Raw genomic sequence first — 25,902 nt, forward strand, 5'->3', positions numbered from 1 at the left:
TTCTGAAAGAGAATCGAGCACCAATGTTTGACCCAAGAGGCAAGTTCAAACCAATTTGGTCAGGACCATACATTGTGGACCAAATCTTACCCGGAAAAGCCGTCAAGCTCCGCAATTTAAATGGAGAAATATTACCGGAACCAACAAATCTTGATCAACTCAAGAGGTTCTATGCTTGAACACCAGAAGGCCGTCTCTTGGCCGAATAAATCCCAAATTCACAACCCAAAATTAAAAAATATATAACCTTTTGCGAACTCTTTTGAGCCTAAATAAAATTTTCCTTCAAAAACCCAATATACTAGGGGCATTCGCCCTGAACTACGCATGACCTGATTCCTACATTGGGATACGTAGGCAACCTGTTCACAGGTTCGGTCGAAATTCTTGCAAAACCTTAAGCCATTCTTTGAAAAGCCCTACCTCACCTATAAAGTCCTTTTGGTGTTCAAGTAAAAAAGAAAAAAAGAAAAAAATGAAAAAAGAAAAAAGAAAAGAAATGGAGTTTGAAGATTCGCTAGATTGAAAACCTGAAAAGGCGATCTAGGCAAAATTTAGGATCATTCCCCTGCTAAGTTGAAAACCTGAAAGGGCGGCTTAGGCAAAAGTTAAGGGGGTGGCCTGCTGAGTCGAAAACCTGAAAAGGCGATTCAGGCAAAAGTTAAGGCCGAGCGGTCCGCCAAGTTGAAAATCCAAAAAGAAAGACTTGGTCGTGGTAAGGTTGGGTTCACGCTAGAAGAATTACAACAATCTCTGAAATCACAGTAGGTCAGACAAAAATAACAACGATTCCTGAAACTAGGGGCATTAATTTTTAGCAATCGGAAAGTCGATAGAAAGATATATGAAGTATCACTGTCTTAAAAATGAGTGAAGATGTTTATCAATGAAGAAACATTCTTTAAAAGAGGCCAGCCTAACCCAAATGAAAATACTGATAAGTCAGAAGCATCACGAGATCACTTGAGCAATCTTTCTTATTTTGTTTTTTTTATTATTACAAATGTCTGTGGTTCTATTTTTAGAAATTTTTTTACGAATTTTGTTTTAAGAATTGTTGTAGGGTGCAATCACTCTGAAGACAGGTTCATTAACAGGTCCTGAGAAACTTGGAAAAGGTGAGACTGTCATGAATGGTGAAAAATCTTTGAAGAATGATCTCTGGTCAATGAGTAGAAGAAGGTTAGAATGCCTCAAACTGGGGCAGGTTGCTAATGAAGTGGCATCTCATATTTAAGCCCTGAAAGTCCTTTGCTGCATGGTGTTATTAAATCCTTTGCTTTCAAAATTGCTAATTGGGGATTTCGATTTTCTTTTTCTGATAATCTCTGTCAAAACTCAAATTATCATATCTCTCTGAATCCATTTGAAAATGATATTTTCTCTTTGAACATCATACGGATATGATGTCTCATTTCCTTGGAATTCGTATGAATACGATATTCCATTATCTCTGAGCTATCTTTTAGCATCATATGAATATGGTGTCTCATTTTCATTGAAATCCGTATAAGTACGTTATTTCATTTTCTCTGAATCTGTTTGAAAATGGTCTCTTCTCTTTGAACATCATACGAATATGATGTCTCATTTCCTTGGAATTCGTATAAATACGATATTCTATTATTTCTGAGTTATCTTTGAGCATCATATGAATATGGTGTCTCATTTTCCTTGAAATCCGTATAAATGCGCTATTTCATTCTCTTCAAGCCATTTGGAAATGGTCTCCGCTCTTTGAACATCATACAACTGTGATGTCTTATTTTCTTGGAATCCGTAAAAATACGGTATTTCATCTTATCCGAGTCCATTAAAAAATGGTCTCTTAATTCTCCTTGAACATCATACAAATGTGATGTCTCATTTCCATGGAATCCGTATGGATACGGTATTTCATTCTCTCTAAATCATTCAAAAATGGTCTCTTAATTCTCCTTGAACATCATACGAATATGATGTCTCATTTCCATGGAATCCGTATAGATACGGTATTTCATTCTCTCTAAATCATTCAAAAATGGTCTCTCCATTCTTTTCGAACATCATACGAATATGATGTCTCGTTCCCTTGCAATTCGTATAAAAACGATATTCCATTATCTCTCTTTCTCTTCGAGCATCATATAAATGTGATGTCTCATTCCCTTGAGCTCCGTATGAATACGGTATTTCATTCTCTTCGAGTCCATACAACTATGGTCTTTTATTCTCTTTGAGCATCGTATAAATAAGATGTCTCATTTCCGTAGAATTTGTATAAATACGTTGATTCATTCTCTCCAGGTCCATTCGAAAATGGTCTCTTACTCTCTTGAGAGTCGTATAAATACGGTATCTCATCCTTTTTCAGTCTATTCAAAAATGGTCTCTTAGTCCTCTTTGGGATCCATATAAATATGGTTGCTCATTCTTTGGGAAACCGTACAAAGACGGTGTCTCATTCTGATATCTCATTCCTTGTGGGCCTGTACAACTACGGTGTCTCATTCTTATTGAGTCCGTACAGATACGGTCTCTTAGCTCTTCGAACCCGTACAAATACGAGGTCTCATTCTTTTTGAATCCATTCGAAATGATATCTCGTGTCCTTTGAATCCATATAAATATATCTGAGCCCATTCAAAAATGATGCTTCGTTTTCTTTAAAGATCTTTCGAAAGTCATTTGTTATTCTCTCTAAGACCATTTGAAAATGGCATCTCATTTCCCCTGGAACCGTTCCAAAAACGGTATTCCTTTCCCTCCGAATATCCGGTTGAAAACGGTGCCTCCTTCCGTTGTTGCCCGTTCGAAAACAGCGCCGCATCATACTCATCTTTTGTTCTGGTTCGCAAGATTTTTGCACCCAGAATAAATCCGGTTCTCCATTATTCTAAATTGCCGTCTCATGGTGTTTAGGGTAAATGATTTTGATATATGTTCAAATTCTAGGATTTCATCTAGGGTCTTGCATTATGTTAGGTTGCATTGTGTCTAGGGAGTCCTTTGTCGATCAAAGCTACGCAAAATGGCATTGTCACTTTTGCTTTGGTATTCAATGACCACGTCATTTCTACCAAAGAGGGGCATCTGTAGACACCCCATTTTGCTCCGCTTTAATCAACAAAGAGGTTAGTGTTTTTTTTATCGGTTTTCTAGTGTCTTTCCATTCCAGTGTCCGCCTCTTATGTTTTGTCGATCTTTTCGGTCATTCCTGCCATATTTCACATTTTCCCGTTAAGTGTTGAGAAGGGTAATTCATGAGAATCCAAGCAAGAGAGAATTTTGACCCGCTTGGTGGGCCCGCATTGAGCATTTGTTTAGATTTGGATCAAGCAGGGGGGCCCGCACATTGTTTTAATGAAAAATGAGTTTTGAGCCTACTTCGATCCAATGCATAAGGATGCCCATCAAAGGAGCAGTCAAGATCTCAGGGAGGTCGTGTTAGCAACCAATTTTTGTTGTGATTATCAAATGGACCTATTGGGATAACCCTTGGAAATGATTTTTGAGGCATAACTTTATAAATTAACAGTTTGGATCAGCTCATAGGGTTGATTGAGAGGACATAACCAATTTACAGCGTCGCTCATCAAATAGACGGTTTTGATCCCCTAATGGAGGGAATTTAGACGGCATCGCTAATTTATATGGTGGACTATCAAATTGATGGTTAAGATCATCTTGTGGAAATGATTTTGAAGGGCCCAACCCATTTGTATTGCGGCCCGCTAATCGGGCGGATCGGCTCATCCCATCAATTAGGTAGTTCGGATCATCTTATGGAGATAATTTCAAGGGTGCAACTCATTTATGTTGTGGCCAAATCAAATAGATGGTTTGGATCATCTAATGAAGAAGATCTAGAGGGCGTGGTTAATCAATTGGATGGCTTAGATCAGCCCATAGGATTGATTAGGGGAGTACGATTAATTCGCATTTGATGCCCGCAATTTGGATGATGTGGATCAGCCCAATGAATTGAATGGTTTAGATCATCTTCCATGTGTTGCTCATTCCCACATATGGACCGTGCATGTTGGAATTTCTTAAAAAAAAAAAAAAATTGGCTGAGGGAATGTCATGTGAGTATAGTGCAATTACTAATTTAATAACTTGCTTTTCTCACCTAAAGAAAACTTAAATTTAGATTCATTACTAAAATGCATGGTAATCCATATAAGATATCCTTTTAATATTTAGAAGGCAATTGGCATGGGGCGTTTTTTGTACCTCTGTAATTATGGGAAGAAACAGATGTTTCTAAGAACACTTGCTAGGCTAATTAGAAAGGAAGGGATATAGATAGAAGAAGGATATTCAATATAGCGGAAGGGGCGGCAGACAAGAAAGGGAGAAGAAAAAAAATATACAGAAATCTCTGGTGGGTGGGGAGAGAGAAAAGACGGATTTCTCTCGGGACACTTTTGAATCCTCTCTTCCTATCGATCCCACTCTCTTTGTTGATCTCGATCTCACCTTCTTTCACTCAAAAAAATAAAGAGTGCCGTAGCTCTCTAAGTCTTAATCTCTCCCAACTCTCTCTCTGGTTCTGCTTCCAACTCCCTCTCTCTGTTTCTGTGTTTCCCTCTCCTTCCCTCCATTTCTGTTTTTCTACATCTCCCACTATCCTCTGTATCACCCTCTCTATCACTCCCTCGAACCTTCCTTGCCAATCTTCCATCTATCTCCCTCTCTACCTCTCTCTCTCTCTCTCTCTCTCTCTCTCTCTCTCTCTTCACAGAGATCAAAAAAAAAAAAAGAAAAAAAGAAAAAACAGAAAAACAGAGTATCGGTTTTTCACCGATACCTCTGTTTGTCTCCCACGTTCTCTCTCCCTTTCAACTCTCGGTTTTTCTTCACTCTCCCCACTCTCTGTGTTTTCATCCTTTCTCTCCATCTCGGTTTTTCTTCACTCTCCCCACTCTCTATTGCCATCTATCTCTCTTTATATTACACTCTCTCTCTGTCTCTCTATATTATTCTCCCTCTCTCTCATTCTCTCTATTAATCTCTCTATCTATTCTTCTCTATCCTCATTTATCCCTCTCATTATCTCCATCTCTCGGTTTTAATCTCTCTCTCTATCTCTCTCTCTCAATCACTCTCACTCTCACACTCTCCCTCCATCTCTCTTTCTCTCCTTATCAGCAGTCAAAAAAAATAAAAAAATAAAAAGAAACAAAGAAAGAAAGAGAAGAAAGGGTATCGGATTGCACGTCGGCGGGATTTTTCGGACTCTTCGGCTCTTGGATTCAGCGAGGATCTCTATCACAGGTAGGTTCACTATTCTCAGATTTTTCCACGATTATTTGGTATTTTATTTATATATTTTTGCATGATTTTAACATTTAATTGAATTTAATTCAATATTATATGTGTGTGCTCAAAATCATGATCTACCTGAGTGTTTCGAGTCCGATTCGCCTCAAAATTTAATATACTGATCTATTTAAATAGATTAAAATAACCATCGGATCAGATCGGACATTGGATCAAAGGATTTCGAAAATTTGAGGGAAGAATGGAATTTCATTTAAAATAATGACTGAGAAATTAAGAAGTTTGAAAAAATAGCTATCCCATGATGATTTATTTTGTGGAATTTTAAATTTTTTGTGTGTTCATCATATCCGAACAAGGTTAAAGGACATTTTCCGAAGTCGTAATTTTCTCAAAAATCATGTTTTAAAAATAGAAAACTCTTCAAAAATGTCTTTTTGACGAAGAAAAATAAAATATATACTAAATAGATTCCCAAATTAATGAAATTTCGTGAGAAAATAAAATAGTACTGATACATTCTACCATGAATTTTTAAGAATTTTTGGATTTTTTTGGTATATTATTTGATGCTTTCTTTGAAAATAATCAGATTTTGTGAGATTTTTTACTGACATCAGATCACAATTAAAATTCTCAAAATTTTTACAGTAGTCTTATATTCCATATTTCTTGCTGCTGTAAAATTTTCAATTGATTTGGATTTTTTGTCTTAAAGGATGTAGTGTAAATGCATAATCTGGGCTTAAATTAAAAATTCCGAAATTGATAGTAAATAGTCTCTAAAATTTATGGAAATCTCACAGAATGTTATGTTTGCTCATAGCTTACTACTGCAGAAATTTCAATGAATTTAGATTTCTATTTCTAGTAGTTTCTGTGTTATTTTAACAATCTGGTCATATTGCTATTAAATCAAGGATTAATAAGAGCTTAATGTAAAAATCTGTAAAACTCTTCCAATAAGCTACATATATTCCCATCTTATTGCTGTAGAAATTTTAATTCATTTCGAATTCGTTTGCAATAATTTCACTTGTAAAATCATTCATATGGTTTAAAATTGATAAAATCCATTGAAAAATTGAAATTAATTAAAAATCATCATAAAGTTTCTAAAGAACCTTAAATTTCTGTCACATATTTATTCTTTGCTCCATTGAAACAGAAATCTTAGGATCCTTAGATTTTCCTGGTAAAATGGTCAGTGCATCTATAATCGTATCCCAATTGCAATCGATCTTTGACAATTTGAATATTTAAGCTATAGCATGTTATTGGCTCCGAGGTTACTGTCCACGAAAATCCTGAGATATGCCAGGCAATAAGGTGCTATAACTTAAGTATTAAATTGCACAAGGAAAGAGCGCACGATTCCCTTCCGTGGATGCTATTCGAGGCCGAAATTGGTGAACCATAGAGCCTTTGGTATTCCTTAAATGTTCAGAAACCGAAAATCCTTGAAATCTAAAATTAATTCAAGAACCTAAATCGATTTGTCTCGTGTCCTTCGGAACCATTGGATTATGGTTTCCGTCATAAGAACCATTAGAGCCCAAATTAGGAACACTTACGTCATGCCGTGTCCTAGGTTTTAGGGAGTCTTAGGTTTTAGGGAGTCCTAGAGTTAGGAGTCCAGCCTCATCACGGGCATTTGCTATGGATAGCAACCGTGCCTTAGGTCTAGTTACACTAGTCACCCAAACTTTTCCTTAGGACAAGCCTAGTTACCTGGGATGTAGGTTAACTTGCATTAGTCTAAGGGACAACATGCACTTAGATAGGATCATATAGCATCTTAGATGAAGTCCTAGGATAATAAAATCTTCAACTTGAATTAAATAACTTCTTTTAAAACTGTTGAAACAGTCAATCCAGTCTAGATCGATGTCTTAGATGAGTTAGGCATAAGTAGCTTAGCTTAGGTGCAACGAACTACGTCGACTCTGATCCCAGTGAGGCTTGGGTACGTAGGCAGCTTGGATGTCTGATGGCATACCAATCATGAGTCGGCTCCACAACAAATTGTGGGGTTTTGTATATTAATTTTCTTGTAAATTCTTAATTAAATCATTTAGGACCTTCCATGAAATTAGAATTTTAGGAGAACTTTCACTTAGATTGAATTCAAACAAATTAAGAAATCAAGATACACATTTAGGATCTACATTGAAATTAGATCATAGGATGCATGTCACGTAGTTAGCAGACTAACATAGAGTTAAATGAGCCGTTAAAAAAAATTCAAAAGAGTTAACTTTTGGAATCGAAGACCGATTATCGGGCAGGAATGGTGCATGTGGTGGATAACTCCCCATACATTCCATTCTCGTAACCAGGTAACGAGTCTAGATTTCTGGTTAATTATGGGTGCTAGATCCCACATCTAGGTGGCGACTCTGTCACTCTCTTTTATGTGGAATTCGGATTGCCTTAGTGATCCCAAGTTCATATAAAAGATGAATTAAAATCAATAATAAAAGGGCACACGCTAATCGCTTGGGTATGAGAGACTAAGAGAGAGCGTGGCGGCTCGCGCCCCACCCTTCTCGTGGGATCGGGTCCCACAGGTACTTGTTATAAATGAGAGATGATCCCAGAAAGAAAGTACAAAACAAGACCCAAACATTCCACAAATGGAGAAATAGGTCTCCAAATGGGTGTACCTATCATATATAATGTAATACCCATATTAAACACATATGATAAGATATAAAGGACATATATTTCATATGTAGCTCCCCCTTTTATTAGAGACTAATACAAAGTATGAATCCAAAGGGCTGTCCAACACAGAGTCACCAAGGGAATGAAAAGTGAATTGTTGAAAAACAACCCTTGGACTACACTTACATGTTTGCTAAGGATACTCAAATGATATCAAATGAGGTGGTAAGATATCCTAGCAATACATGCTCCCCCTAACTATGTTCATATAATATATGTAAATAGATAACAATTTAAGGCACATATGCAGCTAATATCATACAAGGGGTGATATACATATATAGAGTGCTATACTTTTTGTCACATGAACCGCACACCTAGGAAAGTAAATTCGACCATCTAAACATACTATCCTAGGGCAAGCAACTCTATTTGAAGGTGAATGCAACTAGTTCTTTGAGTTTTCCTATAGGAACAAACTAGTTTTCTATTTTAGGGAATGATCATTTTTACTTTTAATGTTCATGTTCCATATTTGCTTGTTATATGTGTTTTGATGGATTAAGCTCATTTTAAAGGATTAAGTGATTTTCAAAACACATTTCATTACCATTTTACCCTCTAAAGCCAATTATATACATAATCTCAATTTTTAGCACACTTGTGGCTTTTTAGTCATAATCTTATGATTTTAATGATATTCACAACTTGTGATGAACTCATGAAATACAAGTTTGAGTATATGATGGAGATATTTTCAAACAATTCAAACTTATAGTGATCTAGCTTGGGAATCTTTCACTATGTTATACATAGATCACATATATAGGCATGAAGTGTGTGTATCTTTACTTTAGATCACATGCCTCTATTTAAGTGGATTTTTATAATAATAAAATTTAATGAGTCCACTTTAGTTTCAAGTTCACATATCTAGATTATTTCAAGCTTAATCACTTTTGTGAACTTATCAATGTCATATGGATAATATATATAGATGACAAATATCAAACACATTCCATAACGACAATGTATTTCAATGTGCACACTTATAGATTTTACTTAGATTGTTATTTGTCTAGTGCACATAAGTTGATGTGAAGTATTTTAGATAATTAAAATTTCTTAGCACTTCACAACCTTTAGTTAAATTTCACTTGTTTGTTTGTTTTAGACTTATGTGTTAATCTTAGACTTACTTTAAAACAAGTGATATACATGTCATAAATGAATGATCATATTGAAACACTTAGACATGATTAGTTCAATGAGAAGTAGAGATAACTCATATGTCATTTCACATTGAACCAATATCAATTTCCCTTAATTATTCTAAGATTTAAATTCAAAGGGATAATTTTCAATAGCCAAGAGTTTTTCAAGAAATTCTCACAAATGATAACCATCTTGGGCTAATGAATCAACTTATGAATTTCTCAGGATATTAACAATCGTTTTGAAAATTCACTAAGTTTTGTGTTTTGACCCAACCTTGTTTATTTAGTTAAGTTCAAGGTTTGATTTACAATGATTTTGTTTAGACATATATTTTTATGCATTTTTCTTGATTTTTCAACATTTTCTTTATTTTTAATTTGCATTTTCTTTCTTTTATGTTTGTTAGAATGACAATATTAATGACTCTAAGCTAATGAAATCTAGCAATAGCAAGACTTGTTTTATTTTAGTTCAAGTTTTAAGATGTTGGACTTAGGAACATAGGTTGAATCATCTAAGCTATTCCTATGGGTCAATAAGGGTACTAAGTGCATTACTATGTTTCAAGTGATGTACTAAACACTTAGACCATACTTCATGATCATACCAAAATAATAGTGTGTACTCTATTATGCACCATAACATGAGTCTATAGATATCAACATGCTACATCATGTTATTAATGGTATGAACACTTAAATATAGATACATATAGATAAAGCAAGTCAAATATATGTGTATCTATAATTGATTTCCAGAAAGATGTGATCTTTTTAAGTACAATCATCTAGACATATGATATTCAATCATTACAACATGTCTAGAATAGAATTTAAATGATTTGTCATTTCGGCACAATTCAAATGATGTCAAATTAGCATTATGTATCTAGCATTCATTTACTAGATACAAAATGAATACACACTAAGTATAATGTATCTAGCATGTAAGATTACTAGGAATATTATCATTCAAGTACAAAGTGACTAGATACAAAATGTGAGGTATCTAGTGAACATTTTCAATAGATATGACAATTGAGTGCTCATGAGATACAAAGTGATGTTTAACTTAAGATACATGTATCTTCTTGATGTTTTTTCAAAAGATTTTAACATTTAAGCACAAACCATTTTCAAAATATTTTCAATTTTAGCTCATACCCCTAAATCTACTAAGCATATAAAATGCTTCAAGTAGGGGATTTTGGAGCCCAAGCCATCTTGGGCCCACTCAAGTTTTTTTTATATAATGAATTCTTTTTAATCCATACAAACTTGGAATCTTTTACAAATCTAAACATACACCTAGATTTGTAATGTCCATTTCTACCATAATAATAGCATGCATGGTCACGGGTAAAGAGATGAAATGAACCTACAAGAGTGATTGTGATTACATATGGTCTTGTTTTCTTCTTGTAGCTTGATGTTTTCTAGCCTAATCTTTTATTTTTCCAACTTCATCTCTTCTAGTTTATCTTCAAGATATTCAATTTCTTGAAATGAGTTAGTTCTAGTTCTTCTTCATCTTCTTTCAAATGTAAATATTTTTCATTAAGCTCATGGTTTGTACTTAATAGACCTTTGTTTATCTCAAGCAATTCAAACTCTTTTGTCTCCAATTCTTCTAAATTTTCTTCTAAGGTCTTGATTTTTCATATCATGGAGTCAACGGACTTTTTAATCAACAAGTCCTTTTTGTTTCTTTCCATCAACTCCTTGTTAAGCTTTAAATATTTAGTTTTGAGTTGCTGACTTTCTTGTTCATCAATTCTAGTTATTAGCGAGACAACTTTGCAAGTGTTGTGGTTGTTATAATGTTCTTTAAGTTTATTCCAAACTTCCTTAGCACTTGTACATGATGAAACAATATCACAGACATTAGTGCTTAAGGCACAACACAATGCAATTAGAGCTTTTGAATGCAAAATAAATTGTTTGGTGTCTTTTTTATTAAACGTTTTTTATTGCTAGGGAAAATGACTCTCTTTTCTATGGTTTGCCACACACCAAACTCTAGACTTTTGATATAGGTCATCATACGGATCGACCACGATCTATAATCCTAACCATCAAATATTGGAAGTCTAGAATCCATTGGTTGCCTTGGATCTTTTACTCTTGAAGGTTTTTCAAATGAAAGCCTATGTAAGAGCCTTAGCTCTGATACCAATTGAAATCTCAATAGGCAGCACAAGAAGGGGAGTGAATTGGGTTACTAAATTTTTTGTCCTAATTAAGTGTAATGTTAAAAGCAATTTTAACAATTAGCAATTATGAGTTTGGTTAGGGTTTTGAAAAGCATTACAAGTTTAAATCTAACCCTTGTCCAAATAATTATAAACATAAAGAAAAGTTAGATATTATCAATCACCACAAGAAGGAGGAAGAAGATGGGAAACGACGCGATCATGTATAGTAGTTCGGTCATAAACGAACCTACTCCACTCCCAAGTACTTGGCCTTTCCTTGAGATTTTCTTTCACTATTTGAGATTCCGCACGCCGAATCTCTGGGCATTTACAATCAACTCCTTCAAGGGAACAAACCCCCTTTTTACAAATCGCCTCCAAGAAACAATCCCCTCTTCGCAATACCGCCTCTAAGGAAATCACACTTTTTCGCAAAACGCCCCCAAGGTAGTGATCCCTTTTCGTACACTGCCTCAAAGGAAAAAGCTCATCTTCGCGAGTACAATGAATAATAGAAGAAGTTTAAGCTCTCTCAAGCATCTAAATCGACAAATAATACAATGAATAGCTCACCAATCACTCCAAATGATAACAAATAAAAGTCCTAAGGAGTGCCTCTTGTTGAATGTAAAAACAGAAATCAAAGCATAGAAGAAGATTTTGGAAAACAACCTTAGATTTCAAGTTTAAGCTCACAAGGATATGAAATGATCTTGCAAAAGGTTGCTCAGTTGGTTTAGGATAGGGTTTAAATAGCCCATTTGAAAAATATGACTGTTTGGGGGTAAAACCGTAATCAACTGCGTTGAAAAAGTCAACATGAGCAAGCCCCAACGACTTTTTTGCTAGACCGGCGTGGTCGACTGGGCTACGGCGGTCGTCCGCCCCTATCTGGCAAACCTTTTTAAATTTGAAATTTCTATCGTCGCGTTCGACCGGCCCATGGTGGTCGCCCGGCGAGGGCTACTTGAACCTTTTTATTTTTGGCTAGATTCCTATCCGTGGTCGTCCGGCCCGACCATGTTTGAGTGTTTCTGAATTTTCAGAAACACTTCCGCGGTGGCCTGGGAAGACCCGGTTGACCAGCTCGCTATGTTTCGGCAAATGCTGGATTTCTAGCCACTATGCCGCGTAGGGGTGTTCATTAATCAGTTAAAACCGAATAACCGAACCGAACCGAATTGGTTCGGTCGGTTCAGTTCATTTTTTTCCCTTTTCGGTTCAGTTTCGGTTTCCTTTTTTGGAAATTCGGTTATTCGGTTTCGGTTATCTCAAAAAAAAATTTGGTTAACCGAAATAACCGAAATTATGATAAAAACCATTATTTTTTCAAAAAAAGTGTTATATGGCCATTCCGTAGGATGATCAAAACCGTCCATTTGGTTGATCACAGCTTAATTAGGTTGTGCTCAAAAAATCATTTCGATTGGATGATCCTAGCCCTCCAATCGAAACCAAGATTTTGATTTTTTTCCTGTTTTTCTCCCACTATTCGGTTTGCTTTTTAAAAATTTCAGTTCGGTTTCAGTTACCGAAATTATTTCGGTTATTTCGGTTCGGTAATAACCGAATAACCACCCTTAATGCCGCGGTTGCCCGGGGAACCTCGGTCGACCGGCCCTGTTTGAAAATCCTTTTTAACTTATAAAAATCAAGGGCTTTGGGCCATGGTCTTTGGGCTTTTGTCCAAGGTTTTCAAATATGTTTTGGGGAGTGTGAATGGTTTTCAAAGATGTTAAAATTAATTATGAAAACCATTTTGAAAACCTTTGAAAGTGCAAATGCATAAAACAAGAGGACTCCAATTACAATCTAAAAATGTAAACCTTGAGTCTTCTTGGATTGCTTGGCTCCTCCGCACTTTCTTAAACATCTTCCACTTGTGAGTGAACTCTTCAACATTCTTTGGTGCTTGTGACTTCCTCCATTCCTTGAGCATGTTGAGTGGTCCATGAGGTGTCACCAATGCTTGTTCAACTCCAAGCTTCTACTAGCACATTGCTAGGCATGCTTGTGGGATCTTCAACTTGAGCTCTTTGACTTGAACATCTTCCAAGGATGATGTCTCCCATGTGTGTACAATCTCTTTGGTTCCTTTGTGCATGTTGATCCGCAAGCGATGTGTTGAGTTGAGTGAGTTGTGTAATGGCGATTGACATGTGAAATTCCTGTCTAAGGCACAACACTACAGGCCAACAGATTAGTCCATAAAGACTAATCAATTTGGTTTTGCTAGCATCAAAACAAGAAGGTAAAGGTGAATGATTGAACCCATGGGTACCCTTGGGCTTACATATACATCATCTAAACCTATCTAAACAAGCTTTTGAACAATTGAGAAAGATAAAATCTCATTTCTCTTTGAGCTTCATCTTTGAAAATCAAAAGTAAAAACCTCTTTGAGCTTGTATTTCTACATCTTATCAAGAGGCACTCCATAGGGCTTTTATTTGCTTATTTCTTTGGAGTGATTGTGAGCTTAAACTTTGTAATCCGCCTATTAAGCGGCATTGAGAGTTTTTCTTTTTCTTTTGTTCTTCATTTGTGAGGGTCTTCTCCTCGGCCCGTTAAGAATTGTGAAGACATGGTGAGGGTCTCCCCTTCAGCCCGTTAAGAAAAGTGAAGACCTGGTGAGGGTCTCCGATTCGGCCCGTTAACAAAGATGAATCATGTAAGAGGGAGTGTCCCTCGCAAGGCTTCGTGCAGAAAGGGTGTGTGCCCTTTGGAGTTGGAGAAGTTGTGGTGTACGGCTTGGTGATTCGTCATTCAAGAATCTCAACTTTAGTGAAGCATCCAAGGAGGAAAACTTGGAAGAGTTGAGTAGGTCTTGTGATAGACCGAACCACTATAAAAATCTCGTGTTTCTTGTGGATGTCTCTTCTCTCTCTCTCTCTCTCTCTCTCTCTTGCACGTGTGGTGATTGGTAATCTCTAACCCTAACTTATATTTATGCTTTTGATTGAACAAGGGTTAGTAAATGTAGTTGATTGAAATATATAAACCCTAGTTGCATTATAATATCTATTTGAACAAGGGTTAGTAAATGTGCATGATTAGAATGTCTAAACCCTAGCTTTCATTAATATATCTATTTGAACAAGGGTTAGATTAATTAGTGCTTAATTAGTGGATTAACTTTTAATCTTTCCTTAATTAAGCCTAAAAATTCTAATTGGCCAATTCACCCCCTCTTTGGTTGTCACACTTGGATTTTAGAGACCAATATGCTTAAAGAAGGGCTTAAATGGACAAGTGAATGTCCATGGTGGTGTACCAATATGTTGGAACCCATACGACATTCCATCACATTTGAACAAAACCCGAGTTCCGAAGGCCAACCTGGACCAACAACTAAATCCTATCGAAACATGTTGAGAATATTTTTAAATATTTTTGAAAATATTTTTAAGAGAAAGATCTCATCGTTTTCATTCAAATCAAGCATAAGAGTGTCAAAATCTGATAAGAAACGAGTAAGTTATGAATTTTACAAAATAGGAAATCCTGCTTAAAATAGCCTACTCGAAATTCTGAGAATTATTCTCAGAGCTCCGAGCTCGGAAGTTTGAGACAATTCCTCGGAGCTCTGAGAAAACAACCTGGACTCAAAAAAATATAGCCGTTGGGGGTCCAACGGCTAGTAGTATTTTGACACGAAAATGATCGAAATACCCCCAAAATGGTCATATTGAGTTGGAACTCTATATATACACATTATATGGACCTAAAACTTCATGATGAACATGTTCCAACCTTAAGAAACCCTAGAAATTTATTTACAACAATTTTTGGGTAAAATCTCTCACCAACCTCATTGTGCCTTAATTAGGAAAAGACTTTTGAGATTGGTTTAGGCTTTATTTGTATTCATCTTTGAGAGTATCTTAGAAGCTTCAACTTGCATTCTAGCCTACTTAGAGGCAAAGCTTTTTTCTTCTTCTTCATTTGTATTGGCGGCAAGGGCATCCGATTTTAATTCCCTTCGGTTGATCGGTGGAAAGGGCATCCGTATTTAATTCCCTTTGGATTGTAAAGGTGGCAAGGGCATCCTACATTAATTTCCTTCGGTTGTAAAGAGCCTTGGAGCCGGGAGTGGTGTGGTATTCGAATAGTGGATATCCTTGAGTGCGACCTCAAGAAGAGTGGACGTAGGCCTTGGGTTTGAAGGCCGCACCACTATAAATCTTGTGTGTATGTTCTTTCTCTTTCTCTCATTTTACATTATCTTGCTATGGTGTTTATTCTTTATTTTGGTTTACTTGTATGAACCATCCACAAAGTGTTTGTCAAAGGAACTAAAGAGAGTAGATCAACTAGGGTTCCACTAAGTGTTTGATAAAAGGCGTAAACGAAACCATTCATTTTATTCCTTTATCTTGTTGTGTGATTTGCATTATATTTGTAATCTTTAATCATCTACCAAGTGAACTTAAATATCTTAACCTTGCTTATTAAGCCATCAATCTTGTTAATTAAGTTTGTTAAATAACTTGTGTTTTGAGCTTGAAAAATTGACATTTGTTTTTAGCTCAACTAATTGTACTTAATTAAGAAGGGATAAAACTCGGGTGATTTTAGTAAAAGTTTTCTAAACAACCTATTCACCCTCCTCTAGGTTGCCAAATCGAGACTCACATCAAATTTCACTTGGTATCAGAGCTTAGGCTCTTATAGAGGCTTTCATTTGAAAACCTATAAGAAAATGACCTATTGGCAACCTAAGAAAAATGAAATTTGAGGAAAGTTACTCAGAAGAAAAGTTTAAAATGAGCTAATCTCATGAGATTGAAAATTTGAAAAATAATATTGAAGAGATGAAAGCTAAAAATAAAAATCTTGAGTTGGAAAATCATAATCTAATAGAAAATACAAAACATGCTTGCCATCATATACATTCTTGTAGATCATCTTGTTCATCTACCTATTCATGTGCTTCTTCTGATTATTGTGGTAGATATGGACATTACAAATCTAAATGTAGGTTTAGATTTGTAAAAAGTAGCAAGTTTATTTGGGTTAGAAAAGACTTATCTTCTAGGACAAATTTGGGTAGAACCAACATGGTTTGGGTTTCAAAACCCCCAACATGAATATATCTTGCTTATCTTAGATCTAGGGGTATGTGTTTTAATTTGAAAATCTTTTGAATAAAGTAGTAGATATACCATGAGCTTATCTTTGATTGATTCCCATGTATCTATATGTATATGAGCTTAATTGATGAATATCTTTTTTTAAATATTCAAAGTCTATATGCTTAAACTTGTGTACAATAAGACTTTGATATGTTGTACTTAATTGCAATATCTATTGGAAAAGGTTTCCTAGATATCCCATTTTAATATCTAGTTTATATTTGAGCTTTAATGTGAAAATATTAGAAAATATGTTACTAGATACATGTGTACATCTTAAACTATCTCTATGTATCTAGGTTGAGCCTAATAATGACATCATTAGAAAATGTAGTAAAGATACAATAGACTTATATTGTTTGATTGATACGTATCTATATGTATTTTGGCTAAGTGCACACACTATAACTTATACCACCTTGCACTTAGTATTCATCCACATGACAAGCCACAATAGAGAACTTAATGTGAAAACCATATCTATGCTTGAATGATTATCAACCTCACCATTGTCCATGAGTTCATGTTAAACTCATAAGTATATGTCTTTCATACTTGAACTCTCGTTTGGACAAAATTGGCTTTTGCTAGATTATTTGACATTTATTTATCATTTCTAGCAAAACTAAGAAATTAAATGCCATGTCTAGGAAAATGATGACCTCTTAGACATCTTTTATGCCTTAAGTGAGAAAATATATCTATTTCCATGCACCTAGTTGTCCTTCACATCCACTCACAAGACTTTCTTATTATGTGCTAAATGATTATCACTATATGTAATATGAAGTCTTAGATGAGTTATATGTGTATGTGTTCCAAAAGCTTATATTGAATATCCTCTCATGACTAATATGAATTTTGAAATTTAGATATATTATGTTTAGTCATGATAGTTTATGTTGGAATACATGTGTCCAAGGTTTTTATCACTTAATGAGTATATCGTTAGAGTCCTTGGATCATTCCCTAGATTCATATAAGAACACATGTTGTAGGGAAGTTGAAAATGAGTATAGATTTAATGTATGAAACCCACTCGAGTAAAATTGAAAATATCATAGAATATTGAAGAATCTAGTATCATATTTGGGCATTTACTAAAAAGTGGTGGTTGTTACACAATGCATTGTGATGGGAGTGCTTGACTCCCTCACATTTTGGTTTTCAATGGGCCTATGCACTTTGTGCTTAATGCCTTATCTTGTTACATGTGGTTTGTGGATGTAGATGTTTGGTCCATGTACCTTATGTGTCATGTTCTTTGTGTCCAAACATAGTAGACTATCCATGGGTGTTTTGATATGGATCATCTTGCTTTCCTATCATTAATATCCATGTGATCTACAAGATGCTCACATAGAATGTTTACACATGAAAAATGCAAGTATATGTGAACCCATAATTAAAGAAAGAACATTAAAAATAATACTCATTAAAACTCTTTAATTAAAGGCATTTGGATCTAATTGTTATATTCTTTCCCTTTTATGTATTTTGATTTATGTATATCATGTTAGAATACTCACATGATAGTTTGAGTGATTTAACTTATCTAAAAGCTCTCAAACTCGTATCTCATGATCTAAACTGAAAAGATAATCTTAATCATATCAAGAGAGTGTGAGCATATTCTAGATTGATATATCACATAAATGCACATAAATGAGTAATAACCCAACTTGAAACTCAAAGGTTATACTTCTTGGGTTAAAAAAAATTAAACATTAGTCTTATCACACTTATACAATGTTGATGTAATGTTTAAGACTAAATGATTTTAAAAGTATGAGGGTAATAAAACTAAAATTTAAAACTTGAATGTATTTGACAATTCCCTCCATGAATAACTAGTTTGTCCCTCTAAGAAAATCAAAGTAAACTAGTTATCTTAAAGTTGCTTGTCCTAAGATAGGTGTTTTAAATGACTACATTTCCTATCCTTGGTGTGTTGATATTAATTATATTATGTAGCACTCTATATGTACTTATCACCCCTTGATTGGTATTATCTACATGTATGAGATTTCAAACCTTAATGTTAAAAGCTATTCAATCGGTGCTCATGCCTTCTTTTGAAGGAACGGTACATTCACCTTAAATTAAAATACTTAATCATTTGGCCTTGTGCCAACATTTCAATCATGGATAGATATATGTATTTGTGTGATCTCGCTGGCTTGCTTGTATGTTACATATTTAGGGGGAGAGATAATTTTTGATATCTTTATGTTCATATGGACCATAATGATATGTTTGCATTATCCATTTTGACATTCCCCACTTATTATACTTAAATTTTCATATCTTAATAAGGGGGGGGGGGAGCTTATCATGCTAAACTTTACATTTAGTCTATGTTCTTCATGATAAGTATATCATGAGCTTTATATTGCCATATTATTCTTGTGAAATTAATTACGGGTCATTGGTTTATTCAATTTTTTTGTTTTATTCATATACCCTACATATTTGAGCTAAAATGTAATGTCTCTTTGCTTTTTCTCCAACATAGACTTGATTTACATTTGGTATCTTGTTTCTATGATGTTATGCTCTTATCATGGCATCTATACCTTATTTATCTTGTATTCATGATAAGAAGTTAAGGGGAGTATCTATATTTATTGAATATCTTTCATGCTTTGTATTGTGCTTAACTGTTAATCATTCCTTTTTGCTTATGCCAAAAGGGGCAGAATTATGAAATTGATTAGATGTCCATAATTCATATGCATTTTATACTATAATTTGATAAATCTAAATTATGCATTGTTGAGGGGCATACGTTGAGGGGGAGTAGTTATGCTTACATTGTTTATCTAATCCTCATAAGAGGTTCCTCCCACCTCTCTAATCAATTTGGTTTGTCATCATAAAAAAAGGGAGATTATTAGTCTAAGGGTTCTCATGGGTTCATTCAATCACCTTGTTTTGATGATTAACAAACTCAAATTGATTAGTCATTAATGGAATGATCGTTTGCCTTGAGTGTTGTGCTATGCAAAGCAAGCCATGCACTCAAAGAGAAGATCAAGCAATGGCTACCTCAAGAGTTCATTCAAGAGAGTGGTGAAAAGGGTAGATTGTATCACCTATCTCTTTTGGGTTTTCTCTAGTCAAGGCACATCTTAAAACCCCTAAAAATATATTTTTCAAAGAGACCAATAAGCTTAAAGAAGGACTTAAATGGATAAGTGAATGGCCATGGTGGTGTACTAACATGTTGGGACCTATATGGCATTCCATCACATTTGAACAAAAACCGAGTTCCGAAGGCGAACCTGGACCAGCAACTAAATCCTACAAAACATGTTTAAAACATTTTCAAATATTTTTGAAAATATTTTTAACATAAAGATCTCATCGTTTTCATTCAAATGAAGCATAAGAGCGTCAAAATTTGATAAGAAACGAGTGAGTTATGAATTTTACAAAATATGAAATCCTGCTAAAAATGGCCTACTCGGAATTCTGAGAATTATTCTCAGAACTCCGAGCTCGGAACTCCGAGACAATTCCTCGGAGCTCCGAGAAAACAACCTGGACTCAAAAAAATATAGCAGTTGGGGGTCTAATGGCTAGTAGTTTTTTTACCCGAAAATAACCAAAATACCCTAAAAACGGTCATATTGAGTTGGAACTCTATATATACACATTGTACGGACCTAAAACTTCATGATGAACATGTTCCAACCTTAAGAAACCGTAGAAATTCATTTACAACAATGTTTGGGTAAAATCTCTCTCCAATCTCGTTGTGCCTTGATTAGGAAAAATCTTTTGAGATTGATTTAGACTTTATTTGTATTCATCTTTGAGAGTATCTTAAAAGCTTCAACTTGCATTCTATCCTACTTAGAGGCAAATCTATTTTCTTCTTTTTCATTTGTATTGGTGGCAAGGGCATCCATTTTTAATTCCCTTCGGTTGATCGGTGGAAAGGGCATCTGTATTTAATTCCCTTTGGATTGTAAAGGTGGCAAGGGCATCGTACATTAATTTGCTTCGGTCGTAAAGAGCCTTGGAGCCGGGTGTGGTGTAGTCTTCGAATAGTGGATATCCTTGAGTGCGACCTCAAGAAGAGTGGACGTAGGCCTTGGGTTTGAAGGCCGAACCATTATAAATCCTGTGTGTATGTTCTTTCGCTCTTTCTCTCATTTTACATTATCTTGCTATGGTGTTTATTATTGGTTTTGCTTTACTTGTATGAACCATCCACAAAGTGTTTGTCAAAGGAACTAAAGAGAGTAGATCAACTAGGGTTCCACCAAGTGTTTGATAAAAGGCCTAAACGAAACCATTCATCTTATTCCTTTATCTTGTTGTGGGATTTGCATTATATTTGTAATCTTTAATCATCCAACCAGTGAACCTAAATATCTTAACCTTGCTTATTAAGCCATCAATCTTGTTAATTAAGTTTGTTAAATAACTTGTATTTTGAGCTTAGAAAATTGACATTTGTTTTTAGCTCAACTAATTGTACTTAATTAAGAAGGGAAAAAACTAGGGTGATTTTGGTAAAACTTTTTAAAAGGCAAATTTTTTATAAACAACATATTCACCCCCTCTCTAGGTCGCCAAACCGAGACTCACATCGAATTTTAGCTATGGATGATGTAAGAGACATTGGATTGTCTCGACAGTTCCTGGTGGAAGAGATTTTTTTTAGAGGCATTGGTTTCCTTGAGAATGTTTTTATACAGACACTGCGGGGAACATATGCATATCTTCAGCCATTCAGGTGTACAAGAGGCTTTAATTTCGCCAGGGGGATACCGAATAAATGTATCTTTTAGGATTGGCGAATGCCCAAAGAGTTGATGGCTTTGTTGTTTGAAAGATCGTAAAAATTCGCGAACAAATGACATAACAACGAGCCATAATAGAGCGAAAATGAACGACAAATGGTGGAATATTCCATGAATCTGGGGAATATTCCCCAAATTTCACCCCAGGCAAAATGGGATTTCGCCCCAGGTGAATCCCAATTTCTCCCTAGGCGAAATTGGAGGTGTCGTACAGATATAAATATCCATACAATGTTTATTTCATTCATTTTCAACTTGTTTCAACCTCTTTTTGCTCTAAGGTTTTTGTGTTTTCTTCGCATCCTCGCACGCTTTTTGAGTTTTCTTTGGTCGTCAGCAGATATGGTGCGCCGGCCCCACATTCGAGGGAGGAGAGATATAGGGAGAGAGTCCTCCGGGGATGAGGAGCGGGATCACACTCTGTGGTATCGGGGTACTCTTTTGACGGGTACGGTCGGTCATCTTTCGTGATTCTATCGCGCTGGATAGGTATGTCCTTTGGATATAGCTTTTTATGACTCCTAGATTTCTAGGATTGCATTTTGCTTATGATGTTTACTCCCATTTAGGTAGTATAGCTGTTTATTTGCCTCTTGTCTTTTGCACAGGCTCTTCCTGTCATGACCTAGAGAGGGTCAGTGAGGGATACCAGGACGAGATGGGAGGCCCTACATCCCAGAGCCCAGGCGTATATACAGGGGACAGGGCTAGATAGAGTAGTCTACACCAATTCAGAGGGTGTGGGGGCAGGCTACGTGCTAGCTCTTGCAGAGTGATGGTGGGACACGACCCACACTTTTCACTTTCTGTTAGGTGAAGTTACGTGACTCTTGTGGCCTTCTCGGCGCTGACAAGACTTCAGATGGGAGGGATTCCCATTTTGCCGACATCAATTACAGAGGCAGAGGTTAGAGAGATTTTGGGGTGCCAGAGCAGAACCAGCGGGACCAGGCCTGGAAGCCTCACATGCTTCTACGCCGAGGCTACGGATGAGTAGATTAGATCACTGGCCGGTGAGACCAGTGGAGACAGGCGATGTGTACTATTGGTAGTTGGCGATGAGTTTTGTTTTGTCCCTTCTAGGGCGCACCCTGTTTAGCAACACAGGGAACATGTTTAGCAGAGACTTTCTGAGCATAGTCTGCAACATGGACAGATTGGCGGACTATGATTGGGGAGAGGAGCTTATGCCTTCCTGATCGAAGAGATGGATGTTCTATCTCGAGACGGATCACACTCTTTGTGTGGCCACTGGTACATTTGGGCGGTACGCTTTTAACCTTTCTCTCTTTAATTTTGAATTTATTCTACTTGCTCCTTTTAATTCAATGCTTATAATATGAATTGTGTAAGCAAGTGAATCAATTTTGATGACTGTTGAACATGCATGGGCCTATGAGTGTTTTGGCCTTCTCGCTCCTATGCCGAAGGAGCCGGCGAGAGTCTTCTTTCCAGTGCAGATACGCTGGACTGTAGGATAGACGGGGTCACACCCCCTTTACTCGGCAGAGCAGGTTCGTCGAACCATTGACCGGATTCAGCCAGACGTTGTGAGTACTTTAAATTGATTTTATTTTCAGTACTGCACTCATATTGTCTTGAATTATATTTATGCCTTTGACACATAGCCTGCATCTTGACAGGTCCGGTGGAGACCTCTAGATGATCACGAGGAGATCATGAGAGACAGGATAGTTACACGGAGGGTGACACGGAGGGTTATATGCCAGTGTTTGTTTGCCATTTGGGTCTGGTGGTCTATATGCCAGACAGGATAGCCCAACAGTCGCTTGGGCATGAGAGCCAGAGGATATCTCCTCATCCACTTGGCAGTTTGAGGCTTCTAGAGTGGATCTCGTCTAACCACCTAGAGATCTTGCAGACGCGGGGATTCAACATCCCTGGTGACCACTTCCGGCCTGAAGACTACAGACCCTGGGCCTCTGTAGAGCTGATAGGTCCTTTGACCTCGGGAGATGTATTCTTCTTTACCATTCCCTTTCCTTTCAGTTTTGATTTGCTCGCTACTAAAATGCAATCATTGATATGGACCACCCTATCTTCTACAGAAGGATCCTGAGGCAGATGCTGCCCTTGAGGCTCGTGCTTTTGTAGGGGAGCCTTATGAAAAAGGTAGGGCTTTTGATGAGGCCATCAGGGCCACAACCGCCGAGGTCAGAGGTGGTCCAGTGATCAGAGAGTCTGCTCCCGCCGCACCAGCGCCAGAGAGCAGAGTAGAGAGGGAGGGGCCTGTTACACGTAGCCGAGGAAAGGCACCGATGGAGGTGTATTCTTCGAGGTCTACTTCTCCGGTGGGGCCAGTTCGCCGCCCACCGATTGTGCCAAGAGTTCCAGCTCGAGGATTGAGCAGGCGGGCTCCTCCTCCGACTTCGTCAGGAGCCGGTCCTTCTTCGCTCCAAGAGTATTACCCGATGCCAGGTTGGAATGTACTGACCTTTGACAGGAGAGGGGAGCTTGACTTGGTACGACCGCGAGGGGTATGTGGGTATCCCATTCTGGAGACTGTTTCCAAGGTAAGTAAATTTACTTACGTGTTTATTTTAGTGTTTTGAAATTGTTTTTATATTTGACTTGATTTCTCTTGCTACTATAGATTCCATGCCACTAGGCAGAGAATCTACCGCTGTTAGTGGGGTGCCTGAAGGCCCTCGTTGGCAAGCAGTTCGATATTATTGGCAGACTTGAGGGGGCTCGATACGAGGACAGCCAGGTCATTCTCGAGCTTCAGTAGGGGATCGATACTTTGAGACAGAGGCTGGAGGCATACGAGGGTTAGCCAGCTAGACAGGGTATGAGAGTTCATCCATGTCCTTTATTTGATTTTTTGGAATTCTACCCATATGCTTCGATATATCATCAATATTCTAACATATTTGTGGGTGTAGGAGGAGGAGGTGTATAGGTCAATGATGCCAGCACGAGAGGGCCTAGGCAGCTCTGACGACAGAGATGACACGTCCGACGAGGACTATGTCGCAGAGGTTGAGGACTTGGATGCTGAGGAGACTACCCCGCTTGAAAGAGGGCGGGCTAAGAGACCGATGAGAGAGAGTGTGCTCTCCCCGGCGAAGAGAGTGAGGATCGGGGTAGGCCTAGGAGGCATGTTCGCTCCTTATCCTTCTGAGCCAGAGGCCGACCCTGCTGATAGGGTTGCTACGACTCCTATGGTGACGCCAGGTTCGACCCGAGACATGCTTGACATTGAGATGGGGTCCAGCACGCTAGATGGCTTATTGAGCGATGTTCTTTCTTCTTGGCTTCAAGGGCCAGAAGAGTCTTCAGTTTTCCAGCCTATGACAGACGTTGCGTCCACCCCAGGGGTAGTACAAGATCCTCAAGAGCAGGGTCCGAGATATCCTCCACCACCTGAGCAGTGATGTATTTTGTTTTTTTTCTTTTTGGTTTCCCTTAGTAGGGGACGAGATGTATTTTCATTTTGATCAAACATATATATATATATATATATATGGATCAGTTTTGATTTGTTTGCTTTTATTTGCAATTGTTTGTGTAGTTGTTAAAGAGTAATTTTGTATAAAAAGACATCTATTCTAGATGGGTGTTTTTAGTTCTTTGAACAACTTGGATTTTTGGACATTTTGCTTTATTAGCAATGGGGTACTTTGATTTTGGACATTTTGTATTATTAGTGAAGACTAATAATGCAAAATGCCCCTTGCATGATTTCTTTAATGATTTGATCATGCATTTTGTGTTATTAATCATACTTCTATGGTTAATAATACAAAATGCCCCTAGTGTATTTATTCCCATAGACAAGAGAAAGTTAAATACAAGGTAAGAAACAAAGGTAGCAATTTTCATTGCAATGTAAATGAAAGTACATTCTGAGCATCCCTGACTGTGAGAATATATTCTTTTGAATATCCTTGTCTAGTACACGGAGTACTGAGCTTCGGATGCTGATCCTTTTGAGGCGGGAGGGAACCCGCTGTGTTTTTCCTTCATCGTACGATTACCTTTGCTGGTATGGACCCCGATCCGAGAGAGGCGGGGGACGAGCCCCCAAAAAGTCTCTCTAGATCATCCACGTGAAGGAGAGCTCTACCAAGGAACTCTAAAAAAGAATGCCTCTCACAGCATGAGTGGCGATGAAAGGTGAGATACCTCTCGATTCGGGGACTAGCCCTGATTCGAGACGTACCTTAAACAAAGAAGAGTCGACATTCAAGGAAGTAGGCCCTGGATCCCATACTATGCTCTGTTGCAATGGATAACCAGAGATATAAAAGAAGGTTCGTGCCTGGTTACGAATTTGGAAGGTCCGAAGAGCACCTCATCTGCCCAAGTGCAAGCACCTGGTCTCTTATGTCATTTATTTATTGATTTTGAAGAGTTTTGGGCGAAAGTCTTGTGAAATGGGAACATATATCTCCGAGAAGACGTCTATCTAATCATGCATGTCTCGGAGATGAATAATAAGCACACGCAAAAGAAATGAAAGAAATGTCACCTAAGAATAACTAGGTTATGAGTGTCATGCCTAATTGGTGTCTAAGTTATGATGGACAAACACATGCATGCTACAGCTAAAGGTATAAGGTCTGTATATGAAAGTAAGAAAACA

The 25,902-nt window shown here is 37.0% G+C and overlaps 1 protein-coding gene across 1 annotated transcript; it reads left to right on the forward strand.

Annotated features, from left to right (window-relative positions):
* Positions 1-4,306: 4,306 nt before the first annotated feature.
* On the forward strand, positions 4,307-24,735 carry LOC143846810 (uncharacterized). The gene is made up of 7 exons (XM_077355378.1): positions 4,307-5,259; positions 21,634-21,782; positions 21,902-22,843; positions 22,937-23,271; positions 23,363-23,827; positions 23,908-24,103; positions 24,200-24,735. Exons 4-6 carry the CDS (start codon positions 23,017-23,019, stop codon positions 23,920-23,922), a joined length of 735 nt encoding a protein of 244 aa, XP_077211493.1. The 5' UTR covers positions 4,307-5,259; positions 21,634-21,782; positions 21,902-22,843; positions 22,937-23,016; the 3' UTR covers positions 23,923-24,103; positions 24,200-24,735.
* The last annotated feature ends 1,167 nt before the right edge of the window (positions 24,736-25,902 follow it).

The sequence above is a fragment of the Tasmannia lanceolata genome, unplaced genomic scaffold, assembly GCF_043159265.1.
Source record: "Tasmannia lanceolata isolate RefF3 unplaced genomic scaffold, GAP_Taslan_0.1 ptg000015l, whole genome shotgun sequence".
NCBI classification, from domain to species: Eukaryota; Viridiplantae; Streptophyta; class Magnoliopsida; order Canellales; family Winteraceae; genus Tasmannia; species Tasmannia lanceolata.

Bases quoted from the DNA above. Each gene is read 5' to 3' on its own strand.
- LOC143846810 (XM_077355378.1), top strand. From the start codon at position 23,017: ATGCCAGTGTTTGTTTGCCATTTGGGTCTGGTGGTCTATATGCCAGAC. The intron at 23,272-23,362 runs GTATTCTTCTTT...TATCTTCTACAG, and splicing joins GTCCTTTGACCTCGGGAGAT to AAGGATCCTGAGGCAGATGC.